The 27,842-nt window shown below is 48.0% G+C and overlaps 1 protein-coding gene across 13 annotated transcripts in view; it reads left to right on the top strand.

The window, feature by feature from the left end:
* The window catches only part of GRIP2 (glutamate receptor interacting protein 2), a 248,943-nt gene that overhangs the window by 187,409 nt on the left and 33,692 nt on the right, over positions 1-27,842 (top strand). For 9 of the 13 annotated variants that reach the window (XR_004754117.1, XM_035337745.1, XM_035337747.1 and 6 more), the window contains 11 exons: positions 4,408-4,488; positions 6,669-6,804; positions 7,603-7,748; positions 10,508-10,594; positions 10,893-10,968; positions 11,439-11,584; positions 17,944-18,091; positions 18,717-18,886; positions 22,740-22,865; positions 23,739-23,891; positions 24,100-24,343. Coding sequence is in view for 12 of the 13 variants with exons in the window: in XM_035337745.1 (XP_035193636.1) it covers positions 4,408-4,488; positions 6,669-6,804; positions 7,603-7,748; positions 10,508-10,594; positions 10,893-10,968; positions 11,439-11,584; positions 17,944-18,091; positions 18,717-18,886; positions 22,740-22,865; positions 23,739-23,891; positions 24,100-24,343 (1,513 nt within the window). In the remaining variant the exon portion in view is untranslated. The remainder of the gene's footprint in view (positions 1-4,407; positions 4,489-6,668; positions 6,805-7,602; positions 7,749-10,507; positions 10,595-10,892; positions 10,969-11,438; positions 11,585-17,943; positions 18,092-18,716; positions 18,887-22,739; positions 22,866-23,738; positions 23,892-24,099; positions 24,344-27,842) is intronic. The other 4 variants (XM_035337749.1, XM_035337744.1, XM_035337751.1 and 1 more) reach the window with 2 other exon arrangements.

Genomic DNA, 27,842 nt, shown 5'->3' with positions numbered 1-27,842 from the left:
CTAGTTTTCAAGCACGTCTGCATCTTCAGGCACTCAGGTAACTTTAAAACACCATGCCTTGGAGAGCAGCTGCCAGGAGGCTGCAGCTGGAGGTGTCACCAGCTACCTGGCCCCCTCTCACACACCCTTCACTGCTCCTTATCTGACTGCAGGTGAATTTCTCCCCTGACTTGCAGAAATAACTCCTCAAAATTGATCAAATCCCACTTAGTTTTGGTTGTTTGGGTTCCTGCTTCCAGCCCTGGGCTTTTATTCTAGCAAAAAATACCGGCTTGCGTTAGCATGAATAGCATTTGGTTCTGAACGCTGTTTTAGTGTTCATTTCTCTAAACAAGGAGTGCAATTACCTTATGGTGAAATAACTGTCTCCAACTGTCTTTTTTCCATTAAACAAATGGGAGGTTTTACCTCTTGGTCTTCCCACAAGATTAATGCACTTTCTCTGCGGGAACTGTCTTCAAACGATCGAGGAATCCGAACAACGTGCAGACAGGAAGCCTAATTGTCCCAGAGCCTTGTTTAGCCAGTGACGATATTCATTAAGAAGTGATCTGTGTTAATAACACAGACTAATAACTCTTCTAAATGAAAAACCCTTCCTTTTTCCCCCCACAGGCAGGGATAATGAACTCCTAAATCAGTGCTCTTTCCGAGGAAGCTTATTTTTTTGCAGAGGTTGGCTTAAGACCGAACTGATGACAGAGGATCCTGGTGCCTGCGCTCACATCTCCCTGGGAATTTAACTAGGAAAAGCTGCAACTTCAGCTAAAGCCAGGGGATGTTTTTCCTTCTCGTCTTCACCTGTCAAGTTTGTTTTTGAGGGAACGAGGTGGGATTACCTCCTCTTTTATTTTTTTTTTTGGCACTGTATGAGATTCATTCTGACTCTCCAACACTTGCTGCAGGGAAGGAAAGCTCAGGGCTGTGTGTAGAAAAAGACTATGGGGAACTTTCCTGTATTGACAGACTCCTGTGGCATCAATGTATGGAAAGCATCGTGCGCTCAGTTTTATTGATAGTGTTATGTACCTGGTGAGCTCTTCTGAAAGGTGCAGGGCTGGCATCAACACTGCTGCTTGAAAACACTAACTACAGCATATTTTCTTGGAGAAAAACTTGGATGCTTGGTGGGAGAGAAAAAGCTTGAAAAATACACCTCTAATGTCTTCAGCACGGACTGCTTGTAAAAAGAATCTGCAGAGGCTTAAAAAAAATACATGATTTTCTGATTTGGGGGATTGGGGAGATTCATGAATTTTCAGTGCTTTGGTTGGTGCTGCCTTTGGGCCGGCTGAGCAGAGAGGCTGCTGCCTTCCCTCCAAGTCAGTGCTGTGCTAGGCAGGTGACAGGGAGAGAGCAAAAAGAGCTGGAATTCCTTATTTTAAAACCAAAGTAATCCCCCCCAGAGTGTCCCCATTAATACCAGCTTGAGTGGCAGAGCAGGAAATGGGCTGAAAATGAACAAAGAGCCGCGCGGCGGGGTTGCTAATGCGAGCAAATGCCAATTCGCACTTCGGCAGGTGGCATGTGGCAGCTTCCTCTCCTCTTCAAACATTTTAGCCAGATAATGAGTGAAAAAAACCAAACATTTTTAGCATAATCAACTGCATTTGGAATGGAGAAGCGATAGAGGAAGGGGAGCCGCGGTGTTTAATTATTTGCCAGCCCAGCCGGCGGCCGAGGACGCGGGGGGCTCGGTGCGAATTGCCGGCAGCGTGGGTCCCAGCTCTGGGCTGCCAGGGGGAGCGCGTGCCACGCGGGCGAGCTGCTGGCTTGCTGGAATGGCAGCCACTGGGGCTGGGAGGGGGACAGCAAAACGGGGTTTCGTATCAATAGGGATTGGGGTTGCGATGGGGAAGTGAAGCGCAGAGAAGCGCCAGTAGGCTGTCTGGTCCAGGGTGGTGTGTTTATGTGAAGCAGATGGTTGACTGCTTTCCTCTGCCAGCAGATGATGGGGCTGGCTTTGAACCATCTTGCGTGGCTCCCCGGGAGGGCAGGGTTCCCATCATCACTGGAGCACTGCTGTCTCGAGTGTGCTACCCAGGGCAGTGCTCTCGCATGGAAAGCGAGGGTCCCAGGGTATTTTGCAGGTGCCTTTTGCAGACCCAGCTCCGGTGCTGAAAAAGCAACCTCATGCTGGGTATCCTGAGCTGCCATTTCGAGGTTCCTCCTCCAACATGCTCCTGCACTTGGGAGAGAAATAAAGGGAGGTGATAGCCGCTGGGCTGAGCGGTGTGGGCAGGGAGCAGTGGGACCAGTGGGGTGCTCCTCCGGGGGATGCCTGCTCTGTAGTCCCAAACCATCCCGGTTTTCTGACTCTGCAGTTGTGCAAGGCATGGGATGACAGAGAGGGTAAGGAAGGACATTAGGAAAACCTGCTGGAGATAGAAATTAAGATGAACATGGCCAACACAGGTTGAGAGTAAAAGCTCTGAATCTTTATCGTTACTGAACATCTAGTGAAGAAGAGACGGCAGGTGGCTTCGTTTTGTTCTTAAAAACTTGCATGCTGGAGCCAAACTGCCACGAGTAAATTAAACTTTCCAGAGTCATTAAGCCCAGATTAACCTTGTCCCTGACTTCCACATCACTCAAAAGGCCATTGCCGTTACAATGCAAATTTAATTTTCAGGCTTTTTGCTCCTAGAGCTGATGCCAGGCCGTACCAGCACCCATCTGAAGTCAGTGCCTTGACTTGGCGCTTGCTGTCATTGCCAAGCCATAGCTGCTGGTTTTGCTGTCAGCACTGTGTCATGCTGAGAGAGCTCCATGGTCAGGGCAGTATTGTTTTATCCTCCTTTGGAAAGGCAGAGCCTTGTTCCCCCATTTTGCAGAGGTCCTGGCTCCTTGGGTACCAAGGTTCAGTGTTCCTTGGACTTGGCACTGCTTGGTGATGGTCTAGTGCCAAGTGCTAATTCTTTCTTTATTAAAAATCTTCAGTTTAATGGTGGTGGAAAAGCCTTCAAACTGACATGGGAGAAGAGTACAAGGTGTGAACATCTGTGTAATCCCTCTATGGGCTGATAAACGTGGGTTGAAAAACTGAAGGTGCTTATATTTCAGCAGAAGTTTTTATGATTGAGCGTGCAGGTTTGGGTCAGCCAGAACGTTTCACTGAGTTTTGTCAGCTTGTGAAGTTACTTCAGTTGGGGCGTCAAGAATTCCAATTGAAATGTGTGTGTGTGTTTTGCCTTTTTGGAAACTACCTTACATGGAAACTTGTTTCATTTTGTCTTTTAAAAACGCTCGAGCCCTTGAGTGAACTCCAGCTCTTGGCTTTCCAGTGTAACCCACATGCTTCAGTGTACACCATCATTTTTCTGTTTGTGGGGAAAGAGGGCTGCCACCTAACAGAACGTCAGTTTTGCTAGCTCTGTGTACAGACCACGGAACAGAAGTTGTTATTCCCCTCGTACACAGCGAGACAAAACCTCCTCTGTAACTGAAACATGAGTTAGTGGAGGGCTGTGGACAGGGCTCTGTGGCTGGGTTTTCCCATAATCTGTATTTAAACTGTCACAGACAACTTGTAAAGCTGCACAGCTACTGGAGAATTGGGAAGGGCAATCCAGGAATGCGGGCACTGAGAGCGGGAGTTACCTGATACTGCGTAGTTACTGGAAATTATTGCCCCAGCTTTTTAGGAAATGCCAGAAAAACAGACATTTTAGATATATGCCAGTTAAATGGGTAGGAGCGTGCTCCCTTCTCTGCAAATACCCTCTCTGCAATATAGGTGTCTTCCCATAGGAGAAGACAGAGGTATTTAAATACTTTACATTTAAATTTCAAATTATGCTGCACGGTGCATTTACAGCGCATAACGCTGTTTTCTCCTTCTTCTGCTTTTTTTTTTTTAAGTCACTTAAGAGAAGGTGCTCTCTGTACTGTACAGAGGCTGGAACAGCAGCAGGAAAATGTGACTTTGAAATAATGGGATCTATAAGAATAGGCAATTTCGTTCAAGTATAGTGATTTAGTGCCCTGTTAGTGTCCAGATGTATAACTCCATTTCCAGAGACCATGTTTCTTCACAAGCATAATGACAGGCTTAAAACTTGTGAGACTAATGCCACGGCTCTCTCTGTCCTCAGCTGTTCCACATAATTACAGGAGCAAGGAAATTTTGTTCTCTCCTAACGGATTAGCTCCCAGAGGAGTAAATCAGATAATGTTATTGCACCACTGCTGCCTCGTTTCTTTCCCTCCCTCCCTAAAAGGCTGGAGAGCCCCCGTGATGCAGCAAGAAGCCAGGGCTGGCAGTGATCTTTCTCACCCACAGTCTGTGATGGGGTCCTGATCCTCCTTCCAGTGTCAACAAGGACAAACTTTTTGAAATGCTGTGGTTTTGCTTTTGTTTGTTGCTTTTGACACTAATTTCAGCTTCTGTGTTTGCTCTGCCCCCAGATGATGGCCCTTACTCAAAGGGCAGCAAGGACCCCGGCGGGATGGACGCAGCCCTGGTCTCCAGGAGGCAAAGCATCCCAGGTAAAGGAGGGGACCCACTCCTCCAACACTTTGGGGCAGGCATTATGCTTTACCTGGCTTTACCCCAAAAGAGTAATGCCCCCATTTTGGTGTATCTAACAGCAAGGCTTTTGCTGGGGGGCAGAAATGGATGGCAGTAACCAGTCGCAGTGAGTGGTATGGTAGCGGTGCTGTTGTGGTCCCGTGAGGAGCCGTTAATGGTGGTCACAGTGAGCTGGGAAGGGTCGGTTCCTGCCCTCAGGTGACACCTGCAAAGAAGAAAATAACGGCAAAGGAGAGAGGGAATAAGTGCTGCCACATCAGGCTTGAAGCGCAGGGGGAGGCTGGCAGCTCGTCTCCTTTGTAATAAAGCACAGGGCTTGATTTTGTCTTCTGACCATTAATAACCCAGATTTGGTTTTGTGTGTTGCAGAGCCTGGGGAGGGAACAGGGCCCTTTTGCCATTTGAACAGCAAAATCTAGGCATAAGTGCCAATAGAAGAAATCCAAGATTACTCACATGGCACTTAAAGGCCATGTCTTGAAGGACCAGATCCAGCTTAACCAGCTCACTTTCACATCTGTGTGTCTCTGATAGCAGCAGTAGATTTATGGAGGCTTTGGCTGACGTCCCTTATTGCTTACCTTGATAGATTGATCTCAGGAACCTGCCTCTTTCCAGAGCAGTGATTTCTCCTTGAACCCACAACAATGGGTAATTGTACTCTGGCAGTTCTCATTTTAAACACTTCTCAAGGATCAAAATTAAACCCCACTGAAGAGCTAATAATCTCCCCTCGTGGCACCATCTGTGTTGATCAGTCGTGTCTGTAGCTGAGAGGAAATTTGCAGGATAGTGCCGGATGGCATTCCTTCCAGCACGGTGGGGAGCCCCCCCAAAGTTTCTGGCAACCCCTGGGATCCTGGGCTGGTGAATGGGGAACTAAGTTACTGCGTTGGCAAGGGGTCAAAGCTGTTTGAGCTGACAGAGCAGGAGCATTATGGACCTGTCGTTTCGCAACAAGCTGCCGTTACCACGTTAAATAGGGACCCAGCAGTGCCTGAATGCCTTCCAGACTGGTGCTAGATTGCAAAGAGGTTCTGCACTTGCGTTAATCAAGTGCACGGGTTATTCTTGGAAGTGCTTCACAAAACAGGTAGCGCATGGCAGTACGTAGTACGGGGCAATTTCTCGAGTCACGATGGCATTACACAAGGAGCAGTGTGCTAATGATGAGGCACCGTGGTGCCAAGTGACACGTGTTTTCTCCCCCTGGAAGAGGACAGAGAAGGGAAGCCCTGCATGAGCACAGATCAGCTGTGTCAGTGTGTTATTTAAGACAACCTGCCTTGCTCTGGAAATCATAGCATGCAGGAGGTTTGAATGTTCCCTCTCCAAGCACAACACCTCCTTTAAGCCTCGTGGGGCTTGCTGTGCGAATGATCTCGTGGGTCATTTGCAGCGTGGGTTTTGTTCCACAGCCATGGCACTGCTTTTGTCCACTTGCTGCCAGTGCCCATCACTGCCTCCTCCTGCATGGCTTTGGAGTAGGTTGCCCTGGGTGAGGGAGGCTGGTTTTCTCCTGTAAAACTGTGAGGGTTTTGAGAGAGTGGAGGTGGATGGATCATGTTGTAGACAAATTCTGTAAAAGCTTCTTAGAGGAGGCTCTGGCAAGACATGAAAGTCATCTCATTTGTCCCGGGGCTAGTTGTCCTCTGAGCAGAGTGCGAGTGCCGTCGTGTGGATTAACGCGGAGCTGCCTTCAGCCAAGTCAGCAGAGCTCTTGGTCTCTCCTTAGGCCGGTGCCTGGGAACTGTGACTGCCATGCAGCCCTCCAAACACCCACCCCGGTCCGTATTAAACATAGGTCCTGAGGTAATCTCCCTGGGGCTCTGCCCGGCTCCCACCACCCTGGAAACACGATGTTTTCATCCTCTCACAAGCCCTCACTCCCCTGCCTTGCCCTGCTTGGTGTTGCCTGCCAGACCCACATGCAATGCTTTCCCACCACTCCTGCGGGTCCGCTGGGCACACTTCTCTTTCACGATTTCAGTTCAAAGATACTGAAGCTTTCTCTTCCTGCTAACGGTATAAATCATCGCAGGTCTGCTCTCCCACCACCTGTAGGAAAAGGCTCTCCTTGGGACTGGGGGGAATGTGCCTTCCACTGAGGGGTTTGCCTTTATTCCTGATCTTTCAGAAGAGTTCAGAGGGGTCACCATCGTGGAGCTGATTAAGAAGGAAGGGAGCACCCTTGGGTTAACCATTTCGGGCGGCACGGACAAAGACGGAAAGCCAAGGGTCTCCAATCTGAGGCCGGGAGGACTGGCAGCAAGGTGAGAAACGGAGATGGGGCACAGGGAGCATCGGAAAGCTGGAGGGGAGTAGTTGCATGTTCTAGCTCCTGAACGAATATGGTTATAATTAAAATAATTGGCACCCGGCTTCTTTTTTTTTCACGTGTCTCAGAATGCAAAGTCATTGCTTCAATAAGTCAAATGTCTTCTATTGAGTTATTTCCCATGCTCCGTGCAATTATGCTCTGAAATTTAGTGTAGGGATATTTGGGATTCTGTGAAATTAGGCAGCCTTGTCAGGAGGGCTGCATGGTACAATACATCTTGATCAAGCCAAGTGGTTTAATATTGTATCTGTTCTGAATACTGAGTGTGTAAGTAACAGTGCTGGCTCAGAAAAGGAAGGGGAGAAGAAAGGCTCCAAGAAGCAGATAAAGGGAAAGGGTAATTGAACAATTTTGTAGAAAACAGGCAAAAGGCAAGATGTTTTCTTTTCTCCTGTTGAATTTTTATTTCGGACAGCTCTTGGTATGCTTCTCTTTGACTGATTGCTCTATGTGAACGGGAATTGAGCAACAAAAAGAGAGGTTGTGAACGCATATACAGCGATTGTTACTGTATGTACAGATCTTAACGCCTGCCAGTGGGAAAGATAGATGCCTTCGATTTTAGCATCTCTCTCTGAGAGCAGGCACATGCAGTCAGACAGCTAAGATCAGCCCAACGCTGGTGGCTTGTTCACAAAATTTTGCAGTTACCAAAGGTTCGCCAGGCACACTCAGCCTGAGCATAACAGAGGCTGTGTCCTACCGCTGCTTTCTCTTTCCTTTTTCGCAGAAGTGACCAGCTGAACGTTGGGGATTACATCAAGTCGGTGAACGGCATTAACCTGACCAAGCTGCGGCACGACGAGATCATCAGCCTGCTGAAAAACGTGGGCGAAAGGGTAGTGCTAGAAGTAGAGTATGAGCTGCCGCCAGCCGGTGGGTGCCTCTGATGATGCTGCTCGCTTTTCTTGGCCACGCTTTGTCCCGGGGCGCAGATGGGCTTGCTCGTGCTTGAGCCATCGAGGCCAAGGCAATGTCCGGGGGCACTGTGATGTTCTGCCTTCGTCTGCTCGCAGTGGATGTTGCAGAGCTGCGTGCGGTCAGAGCAGAGTGCTTTTTCCAGCACAGTGGGTGCCCGTTCATGCACATCGGCGGGAGATGGCTGATTAGATCTGCCTTGCCTCCAAGTCACTTGGTAGCACAGGCCAATCTGCCTCCTGATGCTCCTTCAGCTTGTTTTTCTTTTTCCCTTTTGGAGCGTGGCAATGGGAGATTTTACTCAGTTTTAAGCATACATTGCCAGCTCCTCTTTTCTGAACTGCAGCAAGTGCAGTTACTCCTCAAGATGCTTTGAAATATTAGGTGTTTTTGGAAGGGAAGCTGAAGCAATCTGCCTTCTAGCTAAAGGGCCCCTGGCAGAGGCCGGCAGGCCCAGACCTCATAAACAGGATTGGGATCCTGATGTGGGAGACTGTGCTTTTGCCCTGGTTTCTTTGGTCTGATTGTAACAAATAAATACTTCAGGACATTTTTCATCACAGTCATCATTGTGAAAATGATCTTTCTGGTTATTACTCACTCAGTTACTCAGAGGGTCATTCAGAGAATGACTGGGCAGAAGAAATAGAAAAACTAAAAATAAAAAAGGAAAAAGCACAACTAATGAAATCTAAATATTTATCCCAGCTAGCAACCCATCTTAAACTTGATAGCTTTGCTGTAGCTGCTGCCTTTACATGAAAGATACTGAATATGTAGCCCTAAGAAGAAAAAACCAATTCTGAATTATTTGAATCTCTGTTCTTCATCCCACTCTGTTCTGCTGGAAATGTTAGTTAGCTTTTGCGTACAGCCCTGGTAAAAATAAATAAAAAAATAAATAAACCCAAACCACAGAACCCTAAGGTTCAATTTTTCCATGTAGAGATGGCAACTCTTAATAACCTTTTTGCTTAGCTGGGAGCCTGGCTATTAGGAATCTGATAAGCTGTCCTTAGCAGCTAAGTAGCAGTGCCAATACCGCATGGCTCAGTCAATAGCAGCGACGCAAAATGTCTCCAGTTCTGAATGAGCAGGAAGAACCCACTGAAATAGTGACTTCTCTCAGATGAGATTATTGATGTTGTTTATGACTCATCCAAACAAAGAAGCACTGCAGAATACAGGGACTTGTCCGTTACTGCCTTGCTCCAGTTCATTGTTGGTTGCTTGCGTGCTTTTATCTGTGCTGAGGGTTTGCTCTTGCTGTGTGCACTCGCCTCTTTCCCCAGGCAAAAACCAGAAGGATAGCGCAATTCAATAGCTTGCGCTTGCGGCTTTCAATTTTTCTCCCCAGTTTGTAATTTCCTGCTTTGGAGAGACCTTGCAAGTCTAAGTCTAGTTTTCAGGCCACTGTGTCAGATCATTTCTTTCATGAATAAAGCGAGCCCCGCATTAACACCAGCTTAGGTTACCCTGCTCCCGCTGCTCTTACCAAAGGCTGCTGCAGAACTTCATGCTTGGTTGCTTAGGACAGGAATTGGACGGTTTCCTAACTCATTTGTGGATGCTTTATGCTCTTTTCTTGGTATGTATCCCCCGTCTGCCCAGAGCCTTCCTGTGCCCCGAGCTTTTCCCTTCTGAAGTATTTCTAGGCTGCATCCCTGTCAGCAGCCTGTGCAGGAGCAAAGCAGCTGTGCAGGGGACTGGTTTGGGGGCTCATTTGCCCTTGTCCCCAGGGCTGCCTGCCTGCGAGGGGTACCGTGCCTCAGCTGTGCATCTCCTGGGCTAGTTTAACGCTGACCGGGGCAGGTTGCAAGTCCTCAGGAAGCTTGGCAGTGACAACCAGTGTGGTTTATGAGGACAGAGGGAAAAGTGGTTTCGAAAACCTCTCCCAAGCCAAGGGAAAGGCTGGCGTGGATGTGCTCAGGGTGCCTTTGGCTCCGGCTTGCCAGGCTGCAGTCAAGCTCCTGGTCTTTTCTCTGGATTGAAGATGAGGAATTGATCTTTTTGGAGCGGACTAGGCTAAAATGTACCATTCTGAATGGAGAAGACTGGGAAATTGTCTCGTATTCACAGCAGTACTTCAATAAATCATTAAATAACGGGACGGCAAGAGACAGCAACAGTTTTCTTTCTTTCTCTCTTTACTTTTGTACATTAAACAGTACTGTGTATTTAACATAACATTACTGAATTGCCCTAGGATCAGTTTAAAGGATTCACTTAATCTTTTTTTAAAGTCAAAATGTGGGAGGAAAGGGAAAAAAACCCTCAACCTTTTGCGCTGAGGATTTGGGATTTTCATTTTCTTTAAGGTCAGCCAGTGGCTGTCCTTACACTGCTGCTGCTGCTCTTTTTTTTTTTTTTTTACATAAGTTTCCATCTGCAGCAGAAGCTTCTGGCTTTTCAGTAATACCGAACACATTAAAGCTGGTTGATAAATGAGAGGGTTTTACTTGAATGTCAGAGTATTATCCAAGACAAATTTGAGGTGAGATGTAACTGAACTGGTCCAGTCATCCCAAAACATGCTGGTTGGCTCTAGTGAAGGTACATGTGGCTGGCTCATACGTTTTTTTGCCTCCAAACAGGCACAATACAATATGGAGATAGGGGCTGGACTTTTGTTTTAATGGTGTTATTTGATATTATTTTGTAGAGTGGCATGGAAAAGACTGGTCTGAGGATAACCAAGCTTTTCTCTCTTTCTTTAGTGCCAGAGAGCAGTGCTGGCATTATTCCCAAGACCATTGAGGTGTCCCTCTACAAGGAAGGCAACAGCTTTGGCTTTGTGCTAAGAGGTTAGTGGCTTCTTCGGTGAGAAATGATTTGGGGACAAGCACTGGCAGAGGTGACTTGGGAAGCAGGAAGAGAAAAGAAAGATAGTGAATGTCATAAACCTCAGATGAGAAACAAAAGTGTGCCCTGGAGAGCATCCCATGCAGCCTTCAAGGACTGCCGGCTGCCTAATCTAGGGCACTCTTTGCATTGCTTTCAAGCTGTGTCAGCTGTTACGTGATAGATGTCTCTACTTTCTCAGCACTCTAATTCAGACTTTGAAACCTCCAGTGACTTATGGCTTTCCCGGTTTGCTTACAGGGGGAGCCCACGAAGACTGGCACAAGTCCAGACCGCTGGTGCTCACTTATGTGAGGCCAGGTGGCCCAGCAGACAGGTAATGCTCCAATATCTGCTTTCACAAGACAGACTGGCAGCTTTCGCCACATTTTCGGACATGTGTCCCTCTTGTCCTCCTTGCTGGTGTCACCCCAAGGCCTCTCTTGCTGGTGCTGTGGTGCTACAGAGGTGGTGCGGGGTCCATGGTATGCAGGCAGGTTGGATCTGGTGCTCATAGGATGACCTATGTATGGAAACACCAGAAAGTCCTCTTCCAGAGGCAGCCACCTAAATAACCCTGTGCAGATGAAGAGCTGATGCTATGTTAGAAAGCAGAAGGCAGCCTATCTATTCTCAGCCTGCTAATTTAATGTGGTGGGCCTGACACTATAAATAACCCAAGCTATTGTCACAGGGAGTGTTCAACTCTCACAGGATCAAAGTAATTGACTTTATATATAAATACACACACATGTATAAATATATAAATGGAAAAAAAAAGTAACTTTTGCCTGTTGGTTCCTACAGGGAAGGGTCCTTGAAAATTGGGGACAGGCTGCTGAGCGTTGATGGGATTCCTTTGCACAGCATGACCCACGCTGACGCCCTCAATATCCTGCGGCAGTGCAGCCAGGAGGCACTCTTCCAGATAGAGTATGATGTGACCATCATGGGTAAGGCCAAAATGGCTGGGGTGGCATTTTCTCTGACAGCCTGGAAAGCATGCGAGACCAGGGGCAGCAACTGGGATACTTGGCTTCAGTGGAAAAGTTGCTGCCAGCATGGGCGTAGGGAGATAGAGTTCAAAGGCAGCTTAGTTGAAGGTATTTGAAATGTCCTTATCCAGTGACATGTCTCGACGGGACTGCTGACTGATTTTAGAAGGGGAAAAGGAGGAATATCTAATGCAGACAAAGAGGACATAGGAGAAGTCGGAGCTGAAGGGGGTTGGAATGTTGGTACTCTGCCAGCCTTGCAAATACTGATATTAAATGTGTGCAGGGCAATGAGCTGCAAGCAGGCATTGACTTGAAGTGGCAGTGGCTTTGGTTCTGAATTTTGACCCTGTTTAATTCTAGAGCTGTTCCCTTTCTTAGAACTTTCAGTTCAGATCTGCTTTTGAAATAAACAAGGAGTGTCCAACTGATTGACCCCAAAGAAGACAGAACTTACCGGAGGGCAGAGGATGGGTATTTCTAAAAATGATCCACACAGCAGATACCACGTTTGAGTGTTGTTTTTATTTTATTTTTTATTTTTTTTCATTTGGTTTTCAGTTTCAAGCTCAGGGAAAGGATTTATTATTAGCTACTGTAAAGTCGTTTTGAGCTGGCTTTGTGACACACAGCTGTTACTGCAGGGAGTGTCGTTAATGAGTTTAAGGTTACTACAGAGTCTGAAGCTGTGCTGGCTCTGGAAGCTCACTGAGCTGTGTGTTTGATTTTGATGTTGTGTATACGTCTCCAGAGGGGCTTCTGCTTGTACAGGAGCCACAGGCTGGATCAGTTTGGAGTCTCTTCTGCAAATCTCGCAAACCAGTCCAGCACGTCTGAGCCTGGGATCCAGTGTGAAACAGGAGTCAAATCAGGTTATTTTCTGATTACCAGTGAGGAAGGAAATCGAAAGGATCTGTAGCTGAGAGAGTTTAATGCCACCCCACTGCCAAGCAAAGAGAGCTGAGAACACCAGAACTTGTTCCAGGCAACATGTGAGAGGGTTGCTCCAGAATAAGCGAACTCTTGCAAGCCCTGAGGACTTTCTGCTTCCTTCTCTGTCTCCTTCCCACAAACTACCCTTCCATTCAGTACAAACTCCCCAAGCATGGGTGTACTGAGCTGTCTCCTCTGGGGAGGGAGGCCGCCAGGAACTGGGCAGCTGTGTGTCACACAGACACGCACCCTGCTGGGACAGCTGGAAGGAAAACCTGATGGCTCCACAGTTACCTGCCTGCTGCCTGGCTTCTGCCATGTTACGGGAGCAGCTGCTCTTTAGAGGTTGGCTGGCATTCAAGAAAACGAGGAAACTCTTAAATTATGGAAAACAGAAACTACCCAAATCCTATTTTCTACCTTTTTCAAAGATTTTGATTGTGGTAGCTCTGCAGAGGTCAGTAAGGGCTGTCCTGTCCGGGATGTGGGACAGGCAGAGCTGGGGAGGGATTCTGCACGGAGCTTTGCAGTCTGAACAGAAGCAAACATTTAGTGGTGTGTGGGAAATGGTCTTTGGGGGGTTTTCTTGTTTGTATGGTCCCCTGGTGCAAATGTTGCAGAAAGTTGACTATATTAGATCCTGCCTTGGAGCAAAAGATAGTCATGAAAGTGTTCAGTATTTCTTGAGAAACTCTCCCACCTGAAGCTGAACACAAGCAACGTCAGGTTCTGTGAAGTGCTTCTCCCTCTTGTGTTGCTATACAGTGGGCCACGACTAGTTACATCCCAAGAAGGTATAAAACCAGCCCCTTTTTAGTTAATTTCTTCATAGATTGCTTCTCCCCATCCCCATAAAGGGGATGCTTTCTTTAAAGGCAAGATGATGCAGAACACATAGCTTAAAACAATCTCTGCAGGCAGCTTTGCCAAGGCAACTGCTAATAACTGCAGCAGGACAAGTGCTTTGTCCCCAAATCACAAATATTACAGATGTTCTCTTTAGCAACCAAGGGAAGATGATGAGAGAAGGGAAAATCTGGTGCTGGAAGCAGTGTGGGGACACTAGTAGCCTGAAGGGAGCACCGCATTTAGCTGAACTGATGATGAACAAGATGTGCTAGCTGTGGTGGGTGCAGCACGTGCCTGGGACCTGAGCTTTGAGGAGAGCTGAGGGAAAGCACTACCTGATTCTGTGCATGGTAAGGGAGGCGGTGAGGATGCTGGGGACTTGCACTTTTAAATGGGATGAAGAAACCACACGGTAAAATAAATCTTCTGCCCAGGGAGTGACAACCAAGCTCTTAGTTGTACTAATGTTTTTTGGCATCCCTCCCTCGCGTAGCCCATCGCCTGCCAAGGTGTGCTCTGTGATTTGGGGAGAAAAGTAACAGCTCTGCTGGCGGTCTTTTAAAACACACTGGTGGGGTGAGGCTTCCCCCTTGGCAGCCCTGTTCCCATTTTGAAAACTAGCTCTTGGTGAAGGGGCCTGGGGAGCATGTGGCCATGCCGTTTGCTTGATTCATTAAAAGAACTGGGACTGACCCTCAAGGAAGGAAAGTTATTTTGCCACATCTGTGCTTGGTGAGAGACCAAGGCTGCTGCGGGGGAGTGTTGAATCATGGCATTCCCCAGCCGGCAGTGTGGTTTCCCTGCCCAAATTGTGCGCTGAGGATGAGCTGCGTGGAACTCTTGGTGCGCGGGCTGCGGCAGCTGCTCGCCACCACCGCCAAGCATCCCTCAGCTGCTGGCTTCCACCAGGGAGGCCAGCGTAGGACGGGGCTGCAGCAGGCTTTCAGTCAAATTGGCCGAGATTTTTCAAGGCCACTGAAGGAATTAAATTAATCTGCCATTTCCATTTTAAAGGAGCGCAAACTGGGCACGCACCTCCCTTGGGCATGGGGAAAGTCTCTGCCTTTTGCTGATGCCAGATAAACATTGCAATAAACAGATGCTTTCCTGTGGTGATGCTCTATCTTGTGGGCCTTTTAAAAAAGGGTAAAAATAACACACACAAAAATCCAACAAACTGATCAGCCAGAAACGGGTGGCATTTGAATACTTATTCTGTAAATAAGCTGTGTGTGCCATGACACAAGGCACTGGGCTGCAAGCCGGGAGGGTTGAGTCATGGAGGGGTAAGCTCTCTGCTAGAGAGGATGAATGAGCAGAGATTTGCTGGGTCCTCTCCTCCCTCTCTTTAATTATTCCCTTAAAAATAAGCTTTTGAGAGAACGATCGCTAAGAAAACAGCTGCCAACCCCCAGTCTTTGACCAGTGGGAAAACCAGCTCACCTGTACCTTCAGCACTGGGGTGTTTGACCACCTGGAGCAGACTCTGCCTCCCTTGTATCCACCATGAGATGGATGAGTACTCCTCAAGCGTATGGGTGTGAGTGGGTTTTGCACAGCCCTTTGTGTCCTCCTGAGACCAGGGGTCAGCCAAGTGGACAGGGCAATGGGATCTGCTGTACTTGAGCAAGGTTTCCTCTTTCTGTTTTGTTGGAAAGGGTTAGGGTTCATTAGGTCTGCAGCGAGTCACCTGGTGGCTGCTGAATTTCCCCAAGTGTTTTGAAACGGATGGAGTTTGGTTTCAGAAGGAAAGATGCAGGCAGGATTTGGGGTCAGATGTTAGCTGGGCTTTTGGGACTGACTTTGGGCCAGAGCTGCTGATGCTGAATTTTAACAGGGTCCCGTCCCATTTATTTATCCTATTAATTTAATCAACGCCATCTGAAAGGAAGATGTCTTCAAAAAGGTGGAGAACAAGGGTTTATTTGATTACTAAAAGCATTTTTCTGAAGGTGGATGAGGATAGTGTACGTGCTTACACCTCAGTGTCAGGAGGTGTAGCATCTTTTATCCAGCAAAGGGGAATTGCAGTGGGATCCCTTTCTGTTTCCTATTGAACAAGCCTTCAGGCTATCCACTAAAAAAGAATTTTTTGGCACAAGTTGTGTCACAGTTGTGCCTCAGTTTCCCAACAGTAAAACAGCACAAACACCTTCAAACCCTTACATGACAATGAGCACGGACACACAAAACAGCATACGTGTATGTTTTTTCTTCTGTTCCTTGGTAACAAAGCCCTAGAGAAATGAAGCGAGCTGCTGTGTCCTTATTCAGCTCGGTGTTGCTGGCCTCAGTGACGCTCATTCTGTACTGGTGTGGCATTTGGCCCTTGGTATGTGCTGAGCATCATGTGAGCTGAACACCTCGTCGGTTCTCAGCCTCCAAAGAACTGCTCAGCCTCTGGGCTGGCGAGAAAGGTGAGATTTGCTTTAGTAAGGTGAGATTTGCTCTGAAACCCAGGAGAGCTGTGGTTGCTTTTTCCACGGATGCAGGGGGAGGTTGCGGATGTGCCTGGTGGAGCAGGGATGCCTCATGGGGCCGAAGCAGCAATGGGATTGCCTCCCTGCAGGAAGGTTGCTGCCTGGCCTGCCCTGTCCTGTCCTCTCAGCATTTCTGTTCAAATTAGCTTGGGTGTAATAGCCCCGTGTTAATCATGCCTCACAAATATTGCTAAATTGCAGACTCCTGACCTTTGATTTGAGCCAAATCTTTCCCTAGAATAATTAATAGAGGCTTGGCTGGTATTTCCTCAACAAATGCCTCTATAAAATGTATTTGGAACAATCCTGGTCTATGCCACTGGAGATGGGAGCTAAGGGGACAGCAGGGTGGCCGTGCTGCACAGGGGCAGGAAGGACCATGGGCTGGAGGAATGACTGTGATTTCCTGGAGTGTTACTGAAAGCTGGGTCCTGCCATGGGAGGAGGTGCCCGTGGCCCTTTCCTCTCACCACTGTGCTGAGACTCTCCTGGGAAACACTTGGCAAAGCCGAGAAGCTTGGACACTGGTGAAACCAAGAGGAGCAGGTGTTTTTCTTGTGGAGAAACAGAAATCTGACATCCCAGCAAGCTGTTTCCATGGCTGTTTTTACTATCTCCTTCTCTTCAGCTGGAGGAATATATGCACATCAGTAAATCCCTTTTTGGAAGATGTATGCTGGACACTCATGGGCTGCAAAGCCATCGTATAGCTGATACCTGCTGTTGGAGGAGATCCTTGGTCTCTTGGTGTTTCTTTTGCTAACGGAGGCTTAGGTGCAACTTCCACAGCCTTCGCTTGGGTGCTCTGTATGCTTTGGATTGAGCTGGGGCTATGCTTTTTGCCAGGGCCTGCAGGTCTCTCTGATGGTCCTTTTCAGCAGAGAATATACAGTGTTTTATTTGAAGCCTTGTAGAATCTTAAACGTGGCTTGGTCCTGCTCCATCCTCCCCCAGGAAAAAGGGTGCTGTGAGTAGATCAGAGCCTGGCTGATCCCTACACAAGGGAAAATTCTGTCTATAGAGACTTAGCATCTTGAACAAATCTCATGAAAGACCTTCCTGTAGCTTAGCTCCCAAGATCTGCATCAATATTCCCATTTATCAAAGAACAAGAATGGGCCATGCATCAAATTTTGGAGCCGAGTAGCATCAGCATTTTCAGTGGAGTATAGCTTTGGAAGAGGAAAGCCTCACCATGAATAATTAAGGGCTGAGGAGGAGGCATCAAGCTCTCCGAGGGCTCTGCCAGCCATTCCTTTGAAGCAGATGCTAACAGGTGCAGTTCCGTAGGAGTTTCATAGTCTCACTCACAGCATGCATTAAGCTTATTGCTGCAATGAATCGTTTAAACATGAGCTGCCCCTGTATTGTCTGATGGGGGAGAGAAGGCTGTTGTAAGCATGCGGGTAGGAAGCTCTGTGTCTCTGCTCCCAGAGCCACACTAGTGGAACTGAAACAAGCAGCTGCAGCGATATTCCTGAGCTGGTGCTGGAGCACCCAGGAGTTGCCGGCTTGTGCTGAGGCAGGAGAGTTGTTTCCATGTGTGAATTGTTGTAATATCATAAAATCACAGAATCGTAGAATGGTTTTGGTTGGAAGGGACCCGAAAGATCATCTGATTCCAAGCACACTGCCATGGGCACGGACACCTTCCACCAGACCAGGCTGCTTAAAGCCCCATCCAATCTGTCCTTAAACACTTCCATGGATGGGGCATCTACAGCTTCTCTGGTGCCTCACCACCCTCATAGTAAAGAATTTCTTCCTAATACCTAATCTAAATCTGCCCTTACAGTTTAAAACCATTACTCCTTGTCCTATCACTACACTCCCTGACAAAGAGTCCCTCTCCAGCTTTCCTGTGGGTCCTCTTTAGGCTTTCCTTGTTAATTAACCATGTGGTGCTGAGTTGTGGGGGTGTAGGATGTCCCAGCTACAGATCTATTGATGCTCAAGTCAGGTCAGCACAATTGGCCAAAACCCCTCTCTGCTTCTGCATTTAGTACAGGAAAAGTCTGTAGGAGAAGTTACTTCAGATACTCCCTTGTTTTGCAGATACTGTAGCAAATGCGTCGGGTCCTCTACTGGTTGAAATAGCAAAGACTCCAGGATCTACTCTAGGGATCACGTTGACGACAACCACGCATCGGAACAAGCAGGTCATTGTCATTGATAAGATCAAGCCGGCCAGCGTGGTGGACAGGTAAAGATCTGACCAGGCTGCTCCATTTCTCCTTTTCCCTTCTCCACTGCTTTCTTGTCATCTTGTTAGTTATATACTGTTCTTCTCTGCCTCTCCTTGAATTGGCCATGCCCACATGTTCTTACCACCAAGCATGCTAAAAATAACTGAGCTAACACCAGTGGACACTCCTCACCAGGAAAAAATGTAATTCAGTGCACATGGAAGCTGAGCTCTGTTCCAAAACCTCCAACCTGAGTGCCCTGGAGCTGTGGAATGGCAGGCACCTACTGTGGAAATTTCTGGTTGGAGCCTTTTCCTGATGTGCAAGTCAGCTTGTCACCTTGGTAGTCATCTCTCTAAACTGCTGGCACACCACACTGCTGGGTGAACACCCAGCCGTCCAGAGTTGCTGTGACTAGTAAAAACTTGAAAGATCTTTCCCAAAACACCAGCAGCCAGACTTGAACCATCTCAGTTGATGTTTCTGTCAACACTTGAACCTTCAAGTTGAAAGTCAAAAATGAGATATGGAAAGAAATAATTTGAAGCAAAACAGCTGGGTTTTGTATGTTTCTGCTTCCAGCTACAAGGACATGGATTTTGGCCACGTGTATAATTACCTCTCTTGCTGTTTCCTTTGCAGATGTGGCGCATTGCATGTTGGTGACCATATTCTCTCCATTGATGGCACGAGCACAGAGCACTGCTCCTTATTAGAGGCAACTCAGCTTTTAGCTGCCACTTCAGAAAACGTCAAGTTGGAGATATTACCTGTTCACCAAAGCAGGCTGCCTTTGAAGCCTCCAGAAACAGGTATGTCCTCTGGGCAAACATTGTTGGTTGTCCTCAAAACTCTCTCGAAGTCCCTACTGTGGTTCTCACTGCTTTTGGATGCTCGCAACAGACATCTGGGAAGAGAGACATCTGGGAAGGAAAAAATGGTGTTTAATGAAATGCAAGTGACTAGATAGCGTTCCTCAAGGATGTGAATAGAGAAAAAAAAAAGATAACATCTGTGCTTGAATGGGAAAATTGGAGTTGGGAATCCCAACGTTTTGCAGTGCTGCCACTTTCTTAGTACTTTGGATAAGAGACTTTAATGGAGAGGGAGGAAGACAACTTTGGTGCTGGCAAATGTATTTCCAAGCTCAGCTTTCATCTGCTGGTGCCTGGTAAAGCTTTGTAAAAGACATGTCAGCAGCTATGCAGCGTTCTGCTGGGCTTCTGTAGGAAATAAAGCTGAAGCACACATGTTCATTTTCTGGCCCAGCCTGTTTGAATGACAGCTGTTTCTGAGCAGCCAGGGACAGAGTGAAGGCATCCAGAGTGGCTGCTGTTTTTTTCTTCTCTCTGAAGAAATACTAGAAAAAAATCTTGCTCATCAAACTGTAAATACCTGTAAATTTCAGATGTTAGGAATTTGTCCTGTGAGCATTCTTATTGCCTACCTTTAGTTTCTTCTTCCATGTGAGAGGCTGAGTCAGGCTCTCCTGTATATATTTGTGAAATCAGCCTCACTATAAGATTTCTTGCAATTGCTGCCTGCAGTTTTGTTACAGTTTACATTGGGCCTCTCGTAACTCAGCTGGTTCAGTACCAGCCCCTTTTGCAACCGTTTTTAGTCACTTCTTTCTTAGGAATGTGCATTTTAATAATCTTAGTGCACAGGAGCCCTGGGCCCAATTCATTTTTCTGTTCTCTTCTAGGGAGGTTTGGTGAAAGAAGAAATTATCTGTGTTGTCTTCTTTAACGTGATGCAGCGAAACATAAACTCTAATAACATCTCCATGTCTAGAAATAAATCTCTTGCACGTCCAGTCCAATTTGTGCAGAATTAAAGTCATTTAACAAAGGGGACAGATGACTTGACCTTTGTGCTCAAGAAAAAATGGAAAGCTATAATCTTTTTTCAATGGCTGTTAAAATGAACTATTCTCCTTCTTCCATTAGTGCCCTGGTCCTAATCTCCTTTCAGAATATAGAATGAATATATGCATTCAGCAGCAGCACAGGAGGAGGATCTGTGGAAGGACAGATCTGTGTGCTCAGGGCATTTTTACCCGTACCTCCATACATCAGGCCAGTTTGCTGTGGCAGAAATTCAGCAGGCAAACTTGTGAGAATAATTGTAACGCACCAGGATGAATAAATAAGGGGTGTAACGATTTTCCCCACTTTTTGTTAAACTCTTTAACACATGAGGGACCAAAGGGAAGGATGCTGTTCTTCGACATGTTAGGAGGCAGAGGTGAGCACCAGTGCTTGGGCTTAAACCTTCACCAGTGCTGATGGGGATGGAAAAGGTGGTGGGGACAGGAAAGGGAGCGCTTTGGGCAAGAGCAGCTCTCACTGCTCTTTAGGAGTGTAACCAGCCAGAGCATTGTGCAGTCTGTGGTGAGGAGCCAAGGAACCACACCACAGCTAATGATCTGTGTTAGGAGAGACTCTACTTTCTGGGAGAAACTCTACTTTCTGCTTCAGACACTGAAAGCCAAATCCACAGGCTCTTTCTGAGTTAAGGGAAATGAGGGCAGTAAGGAAAAACGGGCCATACAAAAGCAAACCGTCATGATTGGCAGGAAAGAGAAGCCCAGGGAAAGCAGCTGAGGAGAAGAGACAGAGCAGAGGTGTCCCTGCTTGGCACTTGCATTATGGAGTCCATCCAGCGTGTGCCTGCATGGGGCTCGTTGTGATGTTTTTTGAATATGGCTTCTGGTGCAATGAAAAGCTGGTTACTGAGGAAGTGGAGAGAGATCTGAAGATGCAGCTGCCATGAAAAAAATATGGTCCTTGCGGTCTAATGCTGAAGCACAGGATTTGTCAAACAGAGCCTGCTTTCTCTGCAGCGCTGGGGGCATTTGGAGAGTTTGTGGGAGGTTTGCGCTGTGCTCACACGATCAGTGGGAGCGGATGGTGCCTGGGAGCAGTGCTGGGATGGGTGGCTTTCCTCAGGCACCGATGATGTGCAGAAAGCTTGGGGAAGGCTGTTGTAGGTTTTTATCCCATTATTGTCCAAAACCTCTTTTCTTCCGCCACTGCACTGACATCTGAGTTTTGTAGGCCTCTTTCTGTTGTGTCAGATATGGGCTAAGAACTTAAGAGACAAATGGGAGAGGTTTAATTACTGTAAATGGATTAAATGGTTTTGTATATATGCCCATAAGCTCTGTCACTTGTGTTCAAAGTATTTCATTGTATTAGGAATTCTGTTTTTGTCTAGATGCAGCCACACTCGCTCTTTGGATTTTTGTTTTTAAAAGCCTGCTGACTCTGAATTTCCTTTTGAATCCACAAAATAGAAACCCCAGAGCTGGAAATGGACATCCTAAGAGCTTTGTAGAGTAGGTGCTAAATCACTAAGTGTTGAGCCAAGACTTTGAAATGTTGGTCAGAAAACCTGACCTAAAGGATTCAGATAAGAAAATGGATTTCTAGTGTTATAGATGCTAACAGATGACCTTTAGAAGAGACACACTGGATAAGCTGAGTCCCTCTCCCAGGTCTGCATGCTCAGAAAGCTCTGGTAGTGCCAGCTCTGGCGGGGCTCCCACCTGTGTGGAGAGCACAGAGCCTGGAGGAGGTCTCAGCTGGGAGAGTGCCAGCTGTTGCAAGGTTAAGAGCTGTGATACTCTGCTGTGGGATGCTGTTCCTGCTCAGCTGAACAAAAGAGATGCTTGCAATCTTGCTCATTAGCTAGCAGTTCCTCATAGAAGAAAATTGATCCAGACAGTGTGGTGCAGGGGCTCAGGAGAGAAAACCCATTGCTGCTGGGCAAGGACAACTGAATCTACCCTGTGCTGTACCAGGAGCAAAAGAAGAATCAGTGAGAGGGGAAGAGGGGCCTGTGCCTGGGGGAGTGTTTGAGGCACATCAGAGGGGATTTGTGGCATCGGGACCTGGTGTCGCAACGCTACAGTTCCTGGGACAAGGGATTTCTGGGCGATGGATGCCACACTGCAGCTAAAGCTGTTGTGTGGCCTTGAATAGAGTCTGCCACATTGGTGCCATGTTTTAATTTGCTGTTTGCCATAGCGTTGGCATCTCTTCCTGTGTTGGTGGCCCTGTGTAATTGCCTGTTAGCAGCAGCGTATAAAATCCCTTTTGTTCTGGTAAGCTGCAGTCCGCCCTTTCCATATGTGCACCCTGCGACAGATTGCTAGCCAAGAGCAGCCGCTAAACATCCAAACGCTGAAGCCAAGAGAAGTGCTTGGAGCACTCCTAGGCACGTGTGGAAGGCATTGAGTGCTGTCCTGGGAGGGCAGCAAGGTGGGAACAGCACAAGGAGGTTTCCCCGGTGCTGTCGGATAACGCTGATGGTCTCTGTGGGAAACTCGTGGCTGGAGGCAGCTTCTGCACGTCGCACAACAGACTGCAAATGGTAATGACATCTGTGTGCTGCCAGCACAGCTTAGTCAGGCCGTTGGCTCAGGACACGGAGTTTTTTAAGGGGAATGGGTGGATATCTGCCACTTCGCATCAAGTGTCACGAGGTTACATGGGGATGCGTTTTTGCTGCTGGTGCTTGACACGCCACGGTTGCACTCTGATGTGTTCGGAGCCAGTAAGAGGCTCTGTTCTACAATCTCCGCTTTATGCTTCTTACTTTTTCTTTCTCTCACTTCTCCTCCCTGCCTGTGGTGATTTCCGCTCCCCTGGGTGACATCAGTCAAGGTGCAGAAGAGCGACCACCACCACTGCTGGGACCCCTGCGTCAACTACTGTCACACCCACCACCCCGGGCACTGCAAGACGCCCACCTGGAACCAGACGTCCGGACAGGATTACTGCAAATGTAACCCCCGAGCATGGTGTTGTCCCCATTCCTGCATGTGTTCGTGTTGTGCCTCTCCGACTCTGTGGCCTGGGGTGTCACGTGTTTCCTCCACAGTCACCTGGGTCTTTTTCCAGAGACCCAATGTTGAGGAGCAAATCAGTATTTGGTGCAAAATCAGTGCTCTGCTGCTCTGCGTGCACAGAGCTGGTAACTGCAATGAGAGCACTGTGCTGGGCGTGATCCCATCCCCTTATCCTACACCCCTGTGCCCTGCTTTCATATGGGCAAGGGAAAAACTGGGTTACTGTGGGACGAGAAGGGCAGCCTGATGACATGTAGGAACGTGGTACACCAAGGCATCCAGCTCGGCCCTAGCGCTGCGCTGCATGGTAGAAGAAGGACTATGGCTGCTTCAAAATCTGTTTGTAAACATATCTCTTGCAGGAAGCAGATTCTGTTCAGCCCCAGGTTTCTGGGCTTAGGGCAGTGAGGCAGGCAGGAAACACTGTGCTGTGTAATGGGAAGCGAGCAGGGGAGCCCAGTTGCTCAGCAAGTTCAAACTCTGGTTTCTCTTCCTATGCATTTAAGGTTCTTCAGTGCCATTGTGCAACCAGCTGTTGGCTGCCCTGCATCAGTGACACATTTTTCACCTGGTAGCCTCAATGGCCAGTCACTGGAGTCTCTGTACACCAGAGAGTAGTGCCCATCTTGAGCCCAAGCCCTTTCTGATTGCTCTTCTGGAGCTGCAAGCCCAGGACATGGGCTCACCTCAGCTTGACCCCTGGGAAGAAAGAACCAGTCTGAAACCATTAGAGTTTGGTTAACATCTGTTAGGTGAACCCAGCACTACATTTCATTGTGTATGCTTTAACACACTCTGTATTTCCCCAGCTCTGGTGGCTGCCAACTTCTCATCTCCCACCATGAATGTGCAGGGCTTCCCCTGCCAGAACTCCAACACGCTACCTCGCAGCTCCCACCCCATGAGCCCCCGCACCACCATGCTGAGGAGGAGGCAGAAGAAGAAGGAGCACAAGAGCTCATGTAAGAGTGGTGAGGGGCTGGGGATGGGTTGGACGGGTGCATGTGCTCTCCTTGCTGTCCTTACTGCCCTTGCTGACTGTTAGCTGGGTAGGACAGCTCATCCCAGCACTGCCAGAGCCTCCCTCAGCCTTGGTCACCATCCTCACCACAACCAGGTCTGTGACCTTGACTTGGCTACCCTGACCTTCTGCCTCTCTCTTCCTCACAGTGTCGCTGGCCTCCAGCACGGTGGGTCCTGGTGGGCAGATAGTCCACACAGAGATGACGGAGGTGGTGCTCAGGGGAGACCCTTTGAATGGCTTCGGACTTCAGCTCCAGGGAGGCATCTTTGCTACCGAAACCCTGTCCTCCCCACCTCTCGTCCGTTTTATTGAGCCTGACAGCCCGGCAGAGAGGTTAGAGACCTTGCCCTTGGATGCTGATGGTGCTGCTGCTGACCATTTCATGGTTTGGTTTGTTTTCTCTCCTCAGAGGCTCATTTAGATATTTACTATCATCCTTGTAATATCTCCCATTCTTCACTGGGCATGGTTTACTGTCACTGCCATTTCTGCACTCGTCGGCTGACCGCGGCCTCCCTCGCATCCCAGGTGAACGTCTTGGCACCAGGCTACGGCTGTTCTGGGAGGAGGAGGAAGGGAGCGTGTGTCTGTGTGAGAGCGCCATTCCCGTTCCTTTTATTTCTTTTTATTTTTCTTATTCTTTCTCCTTTTCTTTCTCATTGAAAGATAAAGATTTTGTCTGGTTGCAGAAAGAGGAAAAACATACACAAACTGTACCCTGGAAAGTGCTTTCTGCCTGGTTCCGTTGTGGCAGAGCCCAGCTCTATAAATTGACCTAAAAGTTTTGAACCACTGAGGAGGGCTCTGTTTGAGGGGCAGGTTGTGGTGCATTTAAGCACTTCTGCTTTTGGCTCAATAATGCTGGGAAAAGAGCAGAGTGGAGGAGCAGCATTAACTGACTGCTCTGTGTGACCCCTGTGGAAACAGAGAGCAATGAATTCTGCAGTGGCCAAGCCTCAGCATGGGAGCTCTGCTTAAACTTCTTCCAAAACCTTTTCTGGCTGGGTTTAAAGTCTGCTCGAGTGCCTGAGCGCTACAGAGTAGATGCCCTATAATGATGCTTCTCTTGCTGAATGGATCAAGTCCCAGCATGGGACTGGTGTTTCCTTTTGCAAATGCAAGCTCTTACTGTGCCGTCCTGTCTCTGCGTGTGTCTCCAGGTGGTTGATGCAGAGGCAGGGAGGAGCACGAGTGCCTGGCACTGGAGTGTGTGCTAGGCCGGGCTGGGAGGACAGGGGCAAGGGGCTGGAATAGGAAAATGTGCTGTCCCAAGCAAGGCAGGTTAAGAGCGATTTCAAAAGCCTTTTATGCTTTTGTTTGTTTGCAAACAAAGTCTAAAAAGCAAAGTGGTGGCATTTTGCTCTTTTTTAATCCTCTATTACCAGGGTGAACTTGGCTCACACTGCAAAGCACCAAAGTCCTTTTATAAATCAGGCAGCAACAAAGCCTGTCGTCCCCCGGGAGGAGGGAGATGTGCTGAAATCTGCCTGGCTTTGCTTTATCCTCTTGCCAAGCCTGGAGTGAAAGCAAAGACTGGTGGTGCGGTCTTGCCTGGCTCTAACATGCCACACACTCTGCTCTCCCTCGCCGCTCCCACCCAGCAGGATTCGCGCTCTCTTGGTTGCCGCCCTCTGCTTTCTGGTGGCAGGGAGCAATCCTCTCTGCGTCTGCAGCGTGGATTTGATTTGGGGATTAAATCACTGCACTGTATTTCTTCTTTTCCTAGACTGTGCTGCTCTTCCTAGCTGGCAGGGAAACATTGTTTTTGCTCCCTACCTTGAAGTAATAAGTGTACTGGGTTTGCAGGGAGGTGAAAAAGGCACTTTGGTGTTTTCATTTCATTTTTTGTTTCTTACTATCCCACAGAGCTTGTTTGCTCCATCCTTGCTAGATACCTTTTCCCCTGCCTACACGGGAAAATCTTCAGGTTCTGCTGTAACCACAGCTCAAGGCATTGGGGCCATTTTTCTCCCCTTTCCCGAGTTAGGCTCTCAATTGAGGCTGCTGGACTCTGCTTTCTTGGGCTGCAGTTGTTGCCCTTTGCAAAAGTGGGTGAGCAGCAGGGGTAGAGGGACTTGGCCAACTGCTCTGTCATGCACGTTCACACACTCTTGTGCAAAGCCTGCAAATCTCGATCTGCTGTGCACAGGACATGATCTGCAATTGCTTTGCCCATCTGTCTTGCCTGGAGGAGCTGCCTCTCAGGTGTTTAGCAAATTTGAGCAGTACTGGTGAGGACAGTGTCACCCTCTTTTCAGGGAAGTTGTTTGCCTCGCATTTATTATCTGCTTCATTTTAGCTTGCAACAGGCAGTTTGAAGCAAAAGCTGACATCTCCCTGACTTGTGATTTGTTTTACAGACAACAGTCTCTAACAGCCATTCCCACCCCACCCCTTGTTTTTTTTCCTGGATGCAAGATGAAGCCTTTAGGCTCAAAATGAGGCAGTGGTTCAGCCCCTGTTATCAGCAGAGAGGGTCAAATAGGAAGAAACCTGACATCCCTTCTTGGCTGCCTTTGAAACAAGCAGCTTTTTAGTCCGTCCTCCCTCAGCTGTCATTGAGAGCAATGGGAGAGTATCTGGCTTCTCCACCCCGGTAACCAAAATCCTGCTTCCTGCTGTGGTACATGTTTTCTGGCTCTGCTCAGACACAATTGTTTGATCATTATGTTTCTGGATTTTGAGGATGAAGAGTTTGCAAAAGGAAAGTTCAGCAGCTGGCTGATGCTGTCATCAAAGCACAGCTTTGATCTTTTGGGGGCTGTGACCCACCCAGCCATGTACATGCACAGATGTGTGCATTTGAGCCGTGCAGGTCAACTCGGGGGCGTGTAAGGGCATGACACGTTGGTTTCTGCAGCCAGCAATGTGGCTGTGGTGCTGCTGCTGCTGCTCGCTCCACAGCTGTAGTGACTGCACAGATGCTGATGACAAGTGAGGTGTTCAGCACATACCCAGTCCAAGGCTTGAGTTCGCACTGCTCTGTGTCTAGCAGACACCTCCACTGTTCCACTGCTGTCTTTAAGCCCAAGGAATGAGTCAAGACAAAATACAAATCTCTGCAACCTGAAGGAAACCTTCCTGTCATGGACTTCAAAACATCCATAGGGCTCTTTCACTCTTTGAGATGCTTGAACTCCTGTTCTCTGATTTTTAATCACTTCTCCTCCCATGATCTCAAGGTACTTTGTGAGCTGTAAAGTTAGACTGTGCATCTCTGAGATGCATGTACTCTTTGGGAAAGCCCTCTGAAAACTTCATGCGGGTTCCCTTAGCAGAGTCAAAGAGAGGTCTGCAGGAGCCTTGGCTCGCAGGGCCCTGCTCCCATTGCAAGGGCACATGGCAGTTGGAAACCGATGTTGGTGAAATCGTTCTGAAGAGTTAAAGAGGCACATCAGGTCTCCTCACCCTTGTGGTTAGAGGTAGGAGGTTGTGGCTTCACTCCACAAACTTTTATAAACCTGCAAGACTGGGGTTTAAACTGCCATGATCAACCGAGGCTAATATTAGATGAAATAAAATGCTTCCGACCAAACAGAGCTATTGGCTGTAAAACACCATGGCAAATTTACCCTGAATGAAGAAGCACAGGAAATGGTTGTTTTGTGAAGGGGCAACTCTGGAAAAGGTGGCAAATGTTGGCTGTGTGAAAGAATCCCATGGCCTCCTAGTCCTTGTGGCTGAAACAGCAGTACTGAAAGAGGATGTGTCCCTGTGGTACCTCGAAATGCTGAAGTGATCTCTGTGTTGACCCTTCCTTTCTAAAAGGTGCACAGTGGACAGAACAATAAAGCTCTCAGTGCTGAAGGAGACCTCTCTGTTGTACTCCTTGCCATCTTCAGATTTAAAAGCTGGTATTTCCAAACGTAGTTATGTAGCTGCACATAGC

Source organism: Oxyura jamaicensis, chromosome 12 (assembly GCF_011077185.1).
Source record: "Oxyura jamaicensis isolate SHBP4307 breed ruddy duck chromosome 12, BPBGC_Ojam_1.0, whole genome shotgun sequence".
Classification (NCBI taxonomy): domain Eukaryota; kingdom Metazoa; phylum Chordata; class Aves; order Anseriformes; family Anatidae; genus Oxyura; species Oxyura jamaicensis.
Note: the sequence above shows the minus strand (reverse complement) of the source record. Positions and strands in the feature narration are given on the sequence as shown.